Genomic DNA, 15,064 nt, shown 5'->3' with positions numbered 1-15,064 from the left:
CATATTGACAAGGCTGTCCACAGGAAGCAAGATTTATTTGCCAGGTGACAGGGGAATGAGCACAGGAAGTCATGGAGATGTGATTTGGCTCAGGATCAGCCAGATCTGCACAAATTAATGGTTTATTGTGTATTTAAAGGGCAACTGGCAGTTTGGTAAATCCCCAAAGTAAAGCCAGAGGTGAAATGTGTGTTCTGCTTTTGGTCTAATGCACCTGTGTGTAGGAGGGTGGTCAGGTGTGTGAGAGCTGCTCACGGTGAGCTTCCTCAACATGAAAAAGTGAACAATGACGAGTTTTCTGTTTGCCCCTGTATTTTAAGAAGTTTGGTGTATCCCGCCAAGTCTTTGTAATCTAAAGGACCTCATCTGCAGTACTGTGAGCAGTCATCACTAACTGACCGGGGCATAGACCATATGATGTTGCACATTAAATCTTTTCTTTCTGACAGGAACAAATGTCGAACTATCACATTAGTGAATTGGTTTTACAGTCTGAGCTCCATTCTTTGTTTGTGTGTGTGCGTGTTTTTTGTTGGGTTTTTTTTTTTTTTTGGTTTTTTGCAGTGTGCTTTATTGGCAGCAGATATGTCAGGAATAAATGACCTCTATTTCCACAAGCAGACCTGTAGTGTTCTCTCTGCAGTAAAGCACAAAGAGGGATGCTGTTTATTGTTCATTCAATTCATTGTGGAACCGCAGCACAGAAGTGTGATGAATGTGCACTTTGCAGCCAACTGAGGAGTTTCACAAGCAATCAGTGAAATGCAGATTTGAGAGAGAAGGGGCCTTTCTATTGTAAAGGGAAGCTTCAATACTGAAGCACTACTGAAGTAGCATATTTAAATGTTTACAGGGTGTTTTTGTGCACAGGATGTTTTGACGTGTCAGTGTAGAGAACCACTGGAACTCAGTGCATTTATCCATCCATCTGTTCTTTTCCGCTTAGCCAATTCAGGGTTGGGGGACTGGAGTCTATCCCACCTACCATAAGGCGAGAGGCAGAGTAAACCCTAGACAGGGTCCCCAGTCTGTTGCAGGGCTTACACAGAGAGACACACAACCATTCACACTCGCATTCACACCAATGGGCAATTTAGAATTACCAGGGAAGAGAGAGCTGAGTGTAAAAGCAAAGCTCTCAATTTACCGGTCGATCTACGTCCCTACCCTCACCTATGGCCACGAGCTGTGGGTATTGACTGAAAAAACGAGATTGCGGATACAAGTGGAGGAAATGAGCTTCCTCCGAAGGGTGGCTGGCCTCTCCCTTAGAGATAGGGTGAGAAGTTCGGCCATCCGGGAGGGGCTCAGAGTAGAGCCGCTGCTGCTCCACATCGAAAGGAGCCAGCTGAGGTGGTTCGGGCATCTGACAAGGATGCCCCCTGGGCGCCTCCTGGGTGAGGTGTTCCAGGCATGTCCCACCGGGAGGAGGCCCCGGGGCAGACCCAGGACACGCTGGAGAGATTATATCTCTCGGCTGGCCTGGGAACGCCTTGGTGTTCCCCCGGATAAGCTGGAGGAGGTGGCTGGGGAGAGGGAGGTCTGGGCCTCTTTGCTTAGGCTGCTGCCCCCGCGACCCGGCCTCGGATAAAGCGGATGAGGATGGATGGATGGATGGAACCTAACCCCACTAACTGCCTGTTTTTACACTGTGGAAGGAAGACAGAGAACCCAGAGAGAACTGACACAGACACGTGGAGAACATGCAAACCCCGCAAAGAAAGGCATTGGCCAGATGGTGGATTCAAACCCAGAAAGGTTCTTGCTATGAGGCTAACCATGGTGTCTCTGCCTGACTTGTAGAAGTGGTCAAGATGAGGTTCAAACCAGAATGGTTGTTGGTGCCAGACATGCTGGTCTGAGTACTTGAAGAACTGCTGATTAACTAGGATTTTCCCACATACAGATCTAAAGAGCAATTTCAGCAGCATGTCTCAGTTTTTCTACCTGCTAATTGTGTAAAATTACATAAAATTTTCTGTTGCTCATTGCCCAGACTGTCATGTATTTATGAAAGTTTTTGTCGGAAAAAAATTGTTGATGTCAGAAGTCAGAGGAGAATAACCAGACTGCTTCAATCTGATAGGAAGGGAACAGCAGCTCAAATAACAACTCACCGGAACCAAGGTCTGCAGAAGAGCATCTCTTACTACCACAAAACTATTGCTACTTAGATGCCTAAAGTATATAGTTTCACATATGTTATAACATTTGATCTTCCCTAACAGCCCTTACAACATTTTCAGAACCGCCTGACTATCTCCGCTTCCTTTTCTCAGGAGTGGGACCCATTGCGGTCTACTGCTGCTGTAGCCCCCTCATCCTCACCACAGACTGCTTCAAGGTTCAGTCTGTGGTGTGTTCAGATAGTAGAAGTAGTAGTTTTTATGTCAGGACTGTAAACACGTTTTTTAAAGGCCGCATAGACAAGAAATTTGGAATCAGATACTGTCATAAAATATGAAATGAAATAAATAAAGTGCAACTCAGTTCGCGGTTATCAAACAAAAGTCAATCAACGCTCGCAGAGGACCGTTATTTTATTTTGAAGTTTACCTGGCAACAGCTGAGGTAATACTTTGATTTTTTTTTCTGCTTGAATTCAAGTACACCCCCTCATCCTCAGGACAAGAGGATGGACGCTCTAACATACACCGCTCCGCCACAGATCCGCCGTTCAGTGTGTTTACAGGAGGATGAATGAAGAGGCTGGTGGTGCAGCAGCGTGCGGACGCGCAGTGTGCTACCGGCTGTGCTCGTGTCGCTAGTATAATTATTATTATTATTAACAGTGTGTTACTGGTTTGACTGGCAGACGACACACTGGAAAAGCACCGAGGCAAGACAAAAACCCGACTTTCCAGCATCCGTAAGCCTTCAGAGATCATCTGTGTTAGTGTCCGGTGTTTGATTCATCTGCATTACAGCGCCATTCGCGTTTCCGTCATACATATTTACATCTCGTCTTTCTGTTTATGTATTTCACGGCAGTGTTGATATTTTTTTCCTATGGCCTGTGACGATGACAGTGACGCGAAAGCTGCCTATGTATCGCCAGCTGACAGATCCATATACTATGATTTATGTGTTTTTCTTCGCTTATTTAACAGCCTATATGCGACTTTATGGCTTTACAGCAGCGCTCTCCACCTACATGATCTGAAGGGGGGGAGGGCTAAATAAGTTAAACAGGACGGTATAAAGAGCCCGAAGGCCTGACTGCGAACGGCTAATTCAGTGTCTGACAATCAGTGAAACCGAGAATTTATTTACATGCAATTTGAGGAAGACTTGATTTTGCAATACGTAGACAGATAGAAAAACACACATTTCAATAACTTCTCTCATCTCTCTCCTGTAGATTTGAACATGGTCTCCCTGGTCTACTTAATAATCAGAAGATGCTGCATAAACAAACCTAAACATAGCTGAGTTAACAGAGGGTGGGACCACATAATCTGCTCTCTGAAGGATAGAAGTTGATGCATACTAACTGTATGAGGGCCCTCAGCTTCTCCCACAGCTGTGTGCTGTGCTGTAAGTATGTGTTTGTGTCATATCTCTCATATGAGAGAATAACGTGCATAAATAAGTGTATTTGGATGACTCCTGTGTTGCAGAGGTCTGGTTGTTCACAAACAGTGCACAGCAGGCACACTGAGTAATTATCTCATCATTTTTAAGTCATTTAGATTGTTTTGCAGTGCATGTCGTGTAAAGAACTGGATCAGTAGACACACACTTAACATCACAGTTTCCTGTGATTCAAATCACTTCCAGTGTGAATCTTTTTGAGCTGGGAAGTGAAGAGTCATGGGCTGTGGGGGCAGCAGAACTGACGCTTTGGAGCCTCGCTACCTGGAGAGCTGGACAAAAGAGACGGAGTCGACATGGCTGACGAGCACAGACACAGATATCCCCTTGTCATCCATCCAGAGCATCCCCTCTGAGAACTCAGAGGCTGGCTTCACTTCTGAGAAAACAATCAGCCCTGGTAAGAAGAATGAATTACTGTATGGCTGAGCAGATGGGTGAATGAATACTGAATTAATCTCTTAACCGGAGCAGGCATTAATTTAACCTGCTGAAAAGAAATATCCTTGATTACTGTATGAAGAAATATAAAGGGGGGTGGGAGGCTTCCCCATCAGAATTTAATATATCTGTAACAGATGATTTTAAATCTGTTTGTTTTTGCATCAATCCATAGTTTCTAATGTTATTGTTCTACTGCCGTTTTACATGAGTAAGGTACATCCTTTAAAATCTCACTGCTGTAAATAATTTGAACATACTAGCAATGACTTGCCCATTCTTTACACTCTTTCTATCAAAGCGGAGTGGACCATCTCTTCATGTCAAGGGCTGTGCTGATGGCATGCCTGATTTCAACAAGAATCCATTATGCAGAAGAAAGAAAACAGAAACATGAGTGACAGAGGAAGTATCCACTTTAGAGACCTTTGTTCTTCTAGTGTGCAGTTAGTTGTATGTGCCTCTACATACAGGTCAGGACATCAGAAACAGATAAATCTCTTAGATGGATCCTCTTCTTTTCTTTGAAGCCAAGGGGAGATGAGTCAGTAAATGGGGATGATAGGCTGCTTCAAAAGCCACTGTGCTCAAACAGGGCTCAGCTCTCATGGCAACAGATACAGGCATGAGTGAATGCAGGGTGAGGAGCCTTGATGTAATTGTGAAGGCAAATTGACTTGAGCTTCAATGTGGAGAGATAAAACAGACCCAAAATTGGCTAAATTAATCAGCAGCTGGGAACCAAACAGATTTTTATGACAATAATCATAATAAGTTGTGGTTCAGTATGTCTAGAGAAAATATTCATTAAAATGTCCTCATTTCGTGTTTTGGTTTTGTCCAACCTGCACCATATGTCATCTGTCATCATTAGACACATGGTCACACATTAACGAGGAGATGAGGTGTACACACATCTGTAAAATGCAAACATCGACTACCTGCGAATAACTGATCACAGCTCACGCCTCCACAGTACCATCAAGTTGGTTCAGTGTAAGACAACTAAGTTGTCAATATGTAATCGCTACCGTTTCATTTACCGATGACTTCTAACAGAAGCTAATTGTGGCATAGCGGTTATCTTATCAAGCTGAAATTGATTAACTTCAAGAGAAAAAAAACGAAAATTCATAGAAATGTATAAAAGCTACAAACACATAAGCAGACATAGCTGAACCTCTACATCTTTACAGTTCCAGATTTCTTTGAAGACGGCCTCCCGCCACCGGCTCAGGCCTACCTAAAGGTCTGCTCGGCCATGTCTGAAGCCAGCCTGAACGATGTGAAGCCCAGCAGCACACCAACAGCACTGGGCTCTCCGCGGCAGGACACGACGATGCCTTCTTCTGGAACCACAGTGCAGCGCAGAAGTGTTTTGCACACTGAAGAGATTGTAAGCCTTTCCTTCTGTAATGTGTTTAAATGTGCTCGAGACAGCTCACAGCACCTTTTTTTCCCTGCAATACTGACCTACATCTAAGGTGTGGCGCATCAAACATTTCGTTTCACATTTGGAGCTAAACACATTCATACAATCACTTCTAAGATTTTGCAAGCATGTCATTGAAATTTGTTAGAAAGCTATCTGACAAATCACAGGCAGACCATTTATTTTAATAGTATGTCAAAGACAAGAAATGTGATGTGTGGAGTGCCTCAAGGTACCTGTTTGGGACCACTGTTAGTTTTGGATTTTATTAACGATTCTTTTTTAAAAATTTTAATATCTCAATTGATATGTTAGATATTTGAAGGCAGTAGAAAATTGGATGAAAGATAATAAACTGATGTTTAATGTTAGCAAACCAAAGTGTATGGTAATGCAGGTATCAACCAAAAACAAAACAAATACTTAAGCTTAGGTAATAATAATATTCCCATGGAACAGTTGCAGACCAGGAGAGAAACTGATTAGGTAGAACAGTGGATTGTAAATTAACATGGTCGAAACATACTGATATTATAATTTAATAAGTAATATAGGTAGAGGTCTGTCAGTGGTGTGGTTTAAACATTAATGACATCAGAGGCTATAAAACATGTTTTAAATCAATTTGTTCTGTCGCAGTTTGATTACTGAAGTGTAATCTGGTTGAGTGCTTCATCAAAAGAAATTTTAAAAAGTGCACACAGAAAACAATTTACAGAACTATGATAGGATAGAACTCCTTACCAGTTTATATTATGCAACAGAGTACTAAAGATGAATTAAAATATTTGTTAAGACATGAAGACAGAGACATAACGTGAAAAGGGAAAGACCATCTATGAATCGAGGAGGGGGCCAAAGGGTACATCTTTCACCATCTTACAATGCTGTGATGGCAGCCATTCCCCAACTCTCTGTGAATGATACTTATGGCCATTGACCAATGGTCTTTGATCAATGGTTGTTTATCAATGGTCATGACAATTTGCATATTAATGATCAAGGAACTGACCTGTCAACCTATTGTTCATTCAGTGGGCTGTTTTCAGTTACTGTGCAAATGTACTGTTTATAAGGTTGGGGTAACCTGCAGTCAGCTGAGACTGAAGAAGTCACTTGGATGCAATGAAGTAATGCAGATGTTGACTATTGCTTCTTTTGGTGTCCTTTTATAAACTAGTTTTATGTTCTGCGAAATTCAGTGCTGTCTGTATAAGCAGAATTGGCTTGTTTTACACTGACATGTTGTTGATGTTGGCTTGAGTGTGTAGGACCCCAGGAAGAATATTTACCACACTGTCAGTATTTCAGTGTTTTTTATTATTTTTTATTGTCCATTTATTCTCCATTAACAGACAAAATGGCAGGACAATCGGATGTCGACCAAGCAGGTGACCATTACAGTCACCCAGAGCATCCACCAGGTGGACAAGAACGGGAAGGTGAAGAAGTCCCTCACGACATATGAGGTCATGAAACCAGTGGAAGCTATCAAACAGGTGGCGACACAAAACGCCTGAGTGCAGGGGGACATTGGAAGAAGCCAAAAAATGAAAATAATTATGACTGTGAAAGAAATCGAACAGGTTTTGTGGTCTGACAGGTGTCGAAAGCACAAAAATCAGATTTCTAGTGCATTTAATACTTTACGATGTATGTTTTACTGACATGTTGGAGACTTTTACAAGAGACATTTGATCAAACAAGCATGGGGTAACAGGCAAAACAAAACGTGGTATGTTACAGCGAATGTCATATTAAAAGCAATTGTAGTATATTACAGCTGACAGCTTGTTTCCACATCAGTGTAAAGAAATCATTGCTTAGCACTGAACTCGAAAATAGTTTAATCCAGAGTATTTTCACATTTTAAGATGTGGTTGAACATTAACATAGGTGTAAAACTATTACTGCAATATTATTTAATATGATATAAATGTTTCATAGTTTTGTTACTTGGCATTGATGCACCATTTGTAGTCGCTGCTGTCCTACAAAGCAAAAGGCTCAGGAAACTGACTGTGACGATTGCACTATTTACAGTGAAGCCTGGACGGAGGTTTGTGATAATAAAAAAGAAAAAGCGCTCATGAACAGCATCGTGTTTTGTAAGATATTGAGGTTACTTTTTAAAATTCTGTCGTTATTTGTGTTTTCTAATGATAATAAATTACACACCGAAATGTACTGTCCTTTTAAAATGAACTCATTTGGCATGCTCAAAGACAATCAGGTAATCATGTGGCCTTCAGCTGAGGTACCTCTGTATATATGTGAGCAATAGATCAACAGTAATAGTCTTTATACTGATGATGTTGACAGCGTTGAGCTGATCTGGTGTCAGCTTGACAATGAAAGTGTGTGAATCTGGTTTTGATGGTCATAACGGATCTGCCCTGATCTAAACAATGGCTCCTCCTTTTTCATCCACTCGTCTGCACAGAAGTCTGGGAAGAAGAAAGTAATCTCTCTTTGAGCCGACTCAAGAGAATCTACAGAAAACAATAACAGAATGGAAAATCAAAAATTTGCATAGTAATTACAGGCTTCTTTTTAATTGGTCTAAAAATGTCATTTATGTGCAACCAGAAAGACACGTTACTATAAAATATTAAGATGGATTCCAAGATCTGCTATGAAAATAAACGCAAATCTTAAACATTTCTTACATTTTCATGCAGCAATACTACTTGTCACATGTTCAAAATATAAATGTACAATACTGTGCAAAAGTCTTGAGCCTTCAATTCTTTATAGTTTTTTCCCAAATAAGCCAGACTTATAATAAATCTTATAATAGAAATAGCTCTCCATGATTTCTGCTGTTCCCTCATTTTCAGTCCAGTCCTTCTACCTGACCATCTTCTGAAGAATGTTTTGTTTGTTTTTTCATGTCCTTCAAAAAGCCTGGAGAACTATTCCTGAAACTACAGAAAGCTGTTTTTGCCTTTTATTTTCATGCATGTTTGCACATTTCAATAAATCATTGTACCCATTTCCCAATTTTCTAGTGAAACAAAAAGAAAAGAGGAGGGTTTTGCACAGACTATGCCTATTCTGCCCAATGACACCAAACACCATTATAGAAACTGATGGGCTTTAAAAGATGTGAAATTGAGTCATGTGTAAAGTTATATATAGTTATAATAATAATGGATTGCATTTATATAGCGCTTTTTGGGGCCCTCAAAGCGCTTTACAATTCCACTATTCATTCACTCTCACATTCACACACTGGTGGAGGCAGCTACAGTTGTAGCCACAGCTGCCCTGGGGCAGACTGACAGAAGCGAGGCTGCCATATCGCGCCATTGCCCCTCTGGCCATCACCAGTAGGCGGTAGGTGAAGTGTCTTGCCCAAGGACACAACGACCGAGACTGTCCGAGCCGGGGCTCGAACCGGCAACCTTCCGGTTACAAGACGAACCACCAACTCTTTGAGCCACGATCGCCCCACTATTACCTCTTGCATATGTTTAAGATAATATATTCACAATAATAGATTATTAACATTACGCATATCATTTTGTTATCATTTTTTTAGCATTATGAAGCTTGGGAGCTTTTTTACCTGAGCCATGAGTTGTGTTCCTTGTGTCTGTGAGTCCAAACTGGCCCCTGATGGAAGCAGGCGAGTTGAATCTGGCTCTGAACACTTTGGTCGGCCCCATCAGTTCTCTCCAGTGGCTTATGGCATCCTCCCTGGCTAAAATGTACGCTCGCATTGGCCCACTGAGGACAAATTTCCACAGCAGTCATGAATCTGACTTTGAACACTGCTGATGTTTTCTAGATAACAGACCAAAAAAAAAAAAAAAAACACTCTTCATACAAATCTAATCTATTCACCCCCAGGACCTCCTGGGAAGACAGTTCAGCCATAAATAAATCCGTTTTAGCTAAACAATGCCAGCTGGTGCGGCATCAAGCTTGACTGGCTGACACACTTGAAGATGCTTCTTATGTTTGCGATATCAATAGCAGCAGTCAGAGAAGGGTTGCTGTAGCAACTACTGCTTCACTGCTGTGAGCAGACAAAAAAAAAAAGACAAAGTAATTACAAACGCCTTTAACAATCCAATGGAGGCTCGCAGCAGGAGGACCTATTGTGAGTGGTCTGCATAGCGATATTTAGGCTACTGCACCAGGGAATTGTGTTCTAAACACAGATAACTGAAACTCCTGTTGTCCTGTTTTGGGAAAATCGTTTACTGGTGCCTTACTGAGCATGAAATTGGAGTGCTATCAGCAGAGGTGCTGATGGCTCTCCATCCATTATTCCATTTAAAATACAACACCCAACAACAATCATCCAAACACATAAAATTGTAACTCAATCACATGGAGTCAACGAAATCTGTCCATGATATAAGCATGGAGGCTTACCTTGACATGAATTCAACAAGTCTTTGATAGAAGAATCTCCCTGAGATTTGTAAAACAGAAATAATAAAGAAAGAAAGAATAAAGACCTTCAATAACAAAAAGGAGAAATCAGCTATCCTTCATTTGACAAGACATTTATTTCTTTTAACTGTCATACATACAGTGCACCCTGCTAAAATAGGCTGCTGACTCATTTATTTGGGTACATCATATACTACAGCAGTATTTTTAAGTAAAGCTTAAACACAAATGAATTGTTTCCAAACCTGAATGTTCAGCATAAAACCTCTCAGAGTCCTGTCGTCTCCAGACCAGATCTTTGCATCTAACAATCCCAAAGTTGTTGTCTAGAATTCTCTGGTGAAGAGCCTGAAAGACAGAAATCACGATGTTTGTCCTCCAAGTTGCATCAAAACATGACTGGATCAACTTTAGATGCTTTTTCCTGTGTGTAGATTTTTTTGCAGAGAAAAAGTTAAAAATTGACAGCTCTGCTTCAAAAGGTCATCCTCTTGTGCTTTAACTTGAGATGACAATAAAGTAATGCACATTAACAAGTGAAATTAAACCTATCACTGATGGAATATTTTATGATAGACACAGCTGCTATGATTTTGAAGCGTCCAGGTCTGTGAGGTGAGCAAATGCTTCTTTACCACTCGATAAAATTGATATCAGAACAGAAAACATCAATTAATTAATTGCTGTTTTATTTGACAGTGGGTTAAAAAAAAAAGCAATTAAACGGAAAGATATGTTCATTTATGCTTCATTAATTCCAAAAACTAATCTTTATAGATTAAACAAATAAGGAACACAGTATTTAAATCACACCATGCAAACTGTTACGCCCTGAGAAAGAGCAACAAATGTTTGAAATCTTGAAAAATGAAAATAACATTCACTGGTCATTTTATTAGGTACAGCTGTTCAACTGCTCATTCATCAAATCAGCCAATCACATGGCAGCAAGTTAATAGACATGTAGGCATGATGAAAACAACCTGCTGAACTTCAAACAGACCATCAGAATAGATGTATTTCAGAAATCGATGATCTACTTGTTGGGGCCTGAGGTCAGAGAAGGATGGCCAGACTGCTTTGAGCTAATAGGAAGGCAACGGTGACTCAAACAATCGCCCATTACAACCAAGGTCTGCACAAGAGAATTTCTCAACATGTTGAACCTTGAAGCAAATGGGCTACATGAGCAAAAGGAAAACACTGGGTGCCAGTCCTGTCAGCACAGAACAGGAAACTGACTCCACAATTCACACAGGCTCACCTTAACTGGACAACAGAAGAGTGGAAAATGTTATCAGGTTCTGATGAGTCTCCATTTCTACTGTAACATTTGGATGGTAGAGTCAGAATTTTGTGTAAACAACATTAAAGCAGGGATGCATCCTGCCTTGTATAAATAGTTTAGGCTGATGGTGGTTGTGTAATGATGGAGATTTTCTTGGAACACTTTTAGTACCAGTTGAACAACACTTAAATGCCACAACCTGTCTGAGTATTACAACTGTCAGAAAGCTCAAAATATCTCAAACTGGTTTCTTGAACATAGACAATGAGATAACGGCACTCAAATGGCCTCCACAGATCAGTCACCAGAGCTCAATCCAATAGAGAACCTTTGGGATGTGTGGGAACAAGAGAGTCTCATCATGAATGTACAGCCAACAAATCTGCAGCAACTGTGTGATGCCATTATGTCAATATCAACCAAAATCTCAGAAGAATGTTTGCAGCACCTTGTTGAATCTGTGGTAGTCTGTAGCTTTCAGACTACAACTTCAACTGTGTAATCTTAGGTCTTAAACTCTGTAACTTAAACATCAGGGCAGCTTACCTCTAGCATCAAAGGATGAGCCACAGCATCTGGTTTGATGACCGCCAGGGTGAGCTGCAGCACTTTGGACAGGCGAGTACTTGTCAGCAACATTATCTAAAGACTGAACAGAAAATACGCCCTCAATGATAAGATCCAACTCGCCTAAAAGTACTTACATTTTTAGTTAAATTAATACAAAACAAACACCACAAGCAACGAAGATGCGACTTCTTTTTCGATTTTTTTTTATCGTTAATTTACCATTAATATAAATCATATAAAGTTAATAAAAATACGAAGATTTTCTGCGTGACAGTTTCCAACCCATCAGTGCTAAGTTCGTGACTGACACTAACCTCTGTTGTGACTTCTGTCCAAAAAAGAAAAAACAATCAGTTTGTAACGGGGAGCAGAGCAGAAACGGCCGCCGACATACTGTTAAATAAAAACGCTGTGCAAATACTGTTGCAAATAAAAACGCGTAATTTTTGTGGAGTTAGCGGTTATCTACAACTGTAGCGTGTGAATATAGTCTGCATCCTTGCTTGTCCAATTACACCAAAAACAATGCTAAAAATGTGAAAATTAGCTGAACGAGTCGTTGTTTGGTCTGTCCGTTCGTAAAAAGGGTCCCCAGAAACAGTGCCAGCAGAGTTTGTTCCCCCGCGAGAAGAAGTAAAAACATAGATTTCATGTCTTATAAATTTTAGTTCTAATAGAAGCTTTTTGGGATTATTTTTCTTGATTTCCACAAAATGTGTATGTAGAATAGGAACGTAACTACACGTAGGTACTGGCATACTGAGATTCCATATATAAATACTGCACTTATTATTGCATTTGGCAGTGGAATGAGACAAATACTTTCCTATTGTTCCCGTATTGGAACGCTAGGAAAATGGAAAAATGTCATCTGGTCAGAAGGCAGTGTCAGAATTTGATGTAAATTACACAAAAGCATGGATCCATAATTCTTTATATAAACTGTTCAGTGGAAACAGTATAATGATGTGGGAGATATTTTCTTGGAAAACTTTAGTACCAACTAAGCATTGCAAAAAAGTCACAGCATGCCTGAGTATTGTTAATGTACAGATAACACTCCATGTCACAAAGATCAAATTATCTCAACAGTGAGTTCACTGTACTCAAACGACGCAGTCACCAGATCTCAATCCACTAAGATGTGGGAGAATTGGAGATTTGCATCATGGATGTGGAGCAGACAAATCTAGAGCAACTGTTTGATGCTGTCATGTCAATATGGACCACAAATTTTTGAGGAATGTTTTCAGCACTTTGTTGAATCTGTGTCCTGGAAAATTTAGACAGTTCTGAAGGCGAGGAGTAGGGGAGTGGGTGCAAACCAATACTAGCAAAATATACCAGATCAAGTGTCCAGTGAGTGTGCCCTTCTCGTTATTAATGTTTAATTTGTTTCCTAGATTATTGGAAGGAAATTCTTTGTACATATACACTAAATGAATATTGCACCTGGGTTGTCTTGTAAAGCAAAGGACCAGCAGTTCCAAGTATGTGATATAAACGATCGATATAGAGAAATTTCCCTGCACATCAAAGTGAGCAAGAATGTTTGAACATAAAACCGAGACGTCGAGTTCAGCAGCACACCAGCTACAAGCAGGGACTGGAACGAGACAGATTTTTGTCTCTGGTATTTCAACACTGGGGCAGATCAGACATACAGTATGAATTACAAACACAGCGCACATTCCAGCAATGCAAAATGGCCACACCCTTGAAGAGTAGAGATTGTGTGTGTGTGTGTGTGTGTGTGTGTGTGTGTGTGTGTGTGTGTGTGTGTGTGTGTGTGTGTGTCTGACATTCAGAGAGACAGAATGGGGGGAGGAGGGTAGTTAGATGTCCCACATAGGTTTCTCCCACCTGCCCATGTCATGTGACTTGGGGTGACAGGACAGCTGTTACCTCCCATGAGAGGGCTGAAGAGGATAAGAAGAGGTGCAGAGTTAAATTGGATATATTTTAAGAGTACAGACTGAAGACCTAAATTCTATGTAACCTGTAGTTTTTGTATTTTGTATGGCTTTACAACCCACACATATCCATACACATCCTCCACTGACAATAAAGGCATTCAACTCAATCGTCAGGAAGACGTGAGAGAAAAGAAACTTGGATATGAAAGTTGTGTGAGGGTGTTGTGCTGTTTTATGATCACTTGCTTTGCTGTAAATAAATTGCAAATGAAATACTGTTGCTGAGTGACACAAAATACAGGTGATTTTGTGTTTTTTACACTTATGATTTTGTCTAAGGTAGGGTGTCAAACATAAGGTGTGAGGATCAAAATCTGCTCACCGAAGATTCCAGTTGGGCCCACTGGATGACTTGGGAAAATATAACTTTTGTACTTTTAACTATATTTTAATAGGTTTTACAGCTTTTCCTGCTGATAAAGCTCTCCCCTGGAAGCTTTCATACTACACTTAAGTAGATATGTAAAAGATAAACAATAAAATGACAGACGAATTTATGTTTTTCATTGTGGAGTATAGAAATTTCATCAATCAACAAAAAACTTAATGTTTTATAAATATAGGACAGTCTGAGCAGTGAGCTACAAGAAAATTGATCATGTATAGAGACTGAGATGTGCTGTTGAAATTACACTTCATCTCATATCAAGATATATCTGGGATTAAATATGTCGCTAAATGTCTTTACACTGACAGAAAGTGCAGTTTCACTCCTCTGGCCCACTTAATATCAAAGTAACCCTCAATGTAAAATGAGTGTGGCATCCCTGGTCTAAGGCGTCATGATATCAAATCAAAAATTAACATGACAGGATCAAATGTGGCTGTTCAGCCATGCTTACACAGATATCCTGTACATTTTTAATCAGCAAAATTTTATAACCACATTGGCAATCAGCACCATATTAGCAAGTATTATAAGTGGAAGAAGATACATGTAACACATGTAAAGGTAGCTCAGTTTTACATGCAAAAGTACCCTAGTCGCCCTTTGATCTTGTACTAATGAGTGCACATTTAACACCAGCAAGAATTTTATTATCTTGTTCCAGCAGTCAACAGGATAACCTGAAATACTTTTAGGACCTTACATCCCCCAAATGAGTTTATATGGCTGAACTGTCTGGTTATGGAGATACTGCGAGTTTGATACTATCCGTGTAATATAAGCAGCATTAAATTTACACAACACCAGCGTCTTTTCCAGGAAAAATAGTTTTTTAATGTTAAACTTTTTTTAAAACATCAGTCGTTCTTGTATTTCTTTTTAAGCCACACTATCATAATTGCAATTTGGAATGATAAAAATAATTTGTTGTGACCATTTATATACCTAAACTGCTCAGAAGTGTTAAA

The 15,064-nt window shown here is 40.2% G+C and overlaps 2 protein-coding genes across 6 annotated transcripts in view; one reads left to right on the top strand and one right to left on the bottom strand.

Annotated features, from left to right (window-relative positions):
• baalcb (BAALC binder of MAP3K1 and KLF4 b) overlaps window positions 1–6,993 on the top strand; it is a 47,836-nt gene extending 40,843 nt beyond the window's left edge. The window contains exons 1-5 of one of the 4 annotated variants that reach the window (XM_082505494.1): window positions 2,644–2,839; window positions 3,362–3,537; window positions 3,781–3,994; window positions 5,232–5,431; window positions 6,823–6,993. In XM_082505494.1, coding sequence (XP_082361620.1) covers window positions 3,814–3,994; window positions 5,232–5,431; window positions 6,823–6,987 — 546 coding nt within the window. In that variant the 5' untranslated portion in view covers window positions 2,644–2,839; window positions 3,362–3,537; window positions 3,781–3,813 and the 3' untranslated portion in view covers window positions 6,988–6,993. Of the gene's footprint in view, window positions 1–2,643; window positions 2,893–3,361; window positions 3,538–3,780; window positions 3,995–5,231; window positions 5,432–6,822 lie in introns of those variants that run through there. The other 3 variants (XM_082505493.1, XM_082505492.1, XM_082505495.1) reach the window with 3 other exon arrangements.
• A 15-nt stretch (window positions 6,994–7,008) lies between these two features.
• Window positions 7,009–12,335, bottom strand: nme6 (NME/NM23 nucleoside diphosphate kinase 6). 2 transcript variants are annotated; one of them, XM_082505491.1, is made up of 6 exons: window positions 12,047–12,335; window positions 11,709–11,811; window positions 10,120–10,222; window positions 9,854–9,893; window positions 9,039–9,199; window positions 7,009–7,914 (listed from the first exon to the last, which is right to left on the bottom strand). In XM_082505491.1, the coding sequence occupies exons 2-6, from the start codon at window positions 11,799–11,801 to the stop codon at window positions 7,808–7,810; spliced, it is 504 nt and encodes a 167-aa protein (XP_082361617.1). In that variant the 5' UTR covers window positions 11,802–11,811; window positions 12,047–12,335; the 3' UTR covers window positions 7,009–7,807. The 2 variants fall into 2 exon arrangements, with proteins under 2 accessions (XP_082361617.1, XP_082361616.1); XM_082505490.1 differs by having other exon boundaries at window positions 7,017–7,959.
• Window positions 12,336–15,064: the final 2,729 nt, after the last annotated feature.

Source organism: Aulonocara stuartgranti, assembly GCF_965226115.1.
Source record: "Aulonocara stuartgranti genome assembly, chromosome: 15".
NCBI classification, from domain to species: domain Eukaryota; kingdom Metazoa; phylum Chordata; class Actinopteri; order Cichliformes; family Cichlidae; genus Aulonocara; species Aulonocara stuartgranti.
Note: the sequence above shows the minus strand (reverse complement) of the source record. Positions and strands in the feature narration are given on the sequence as shown.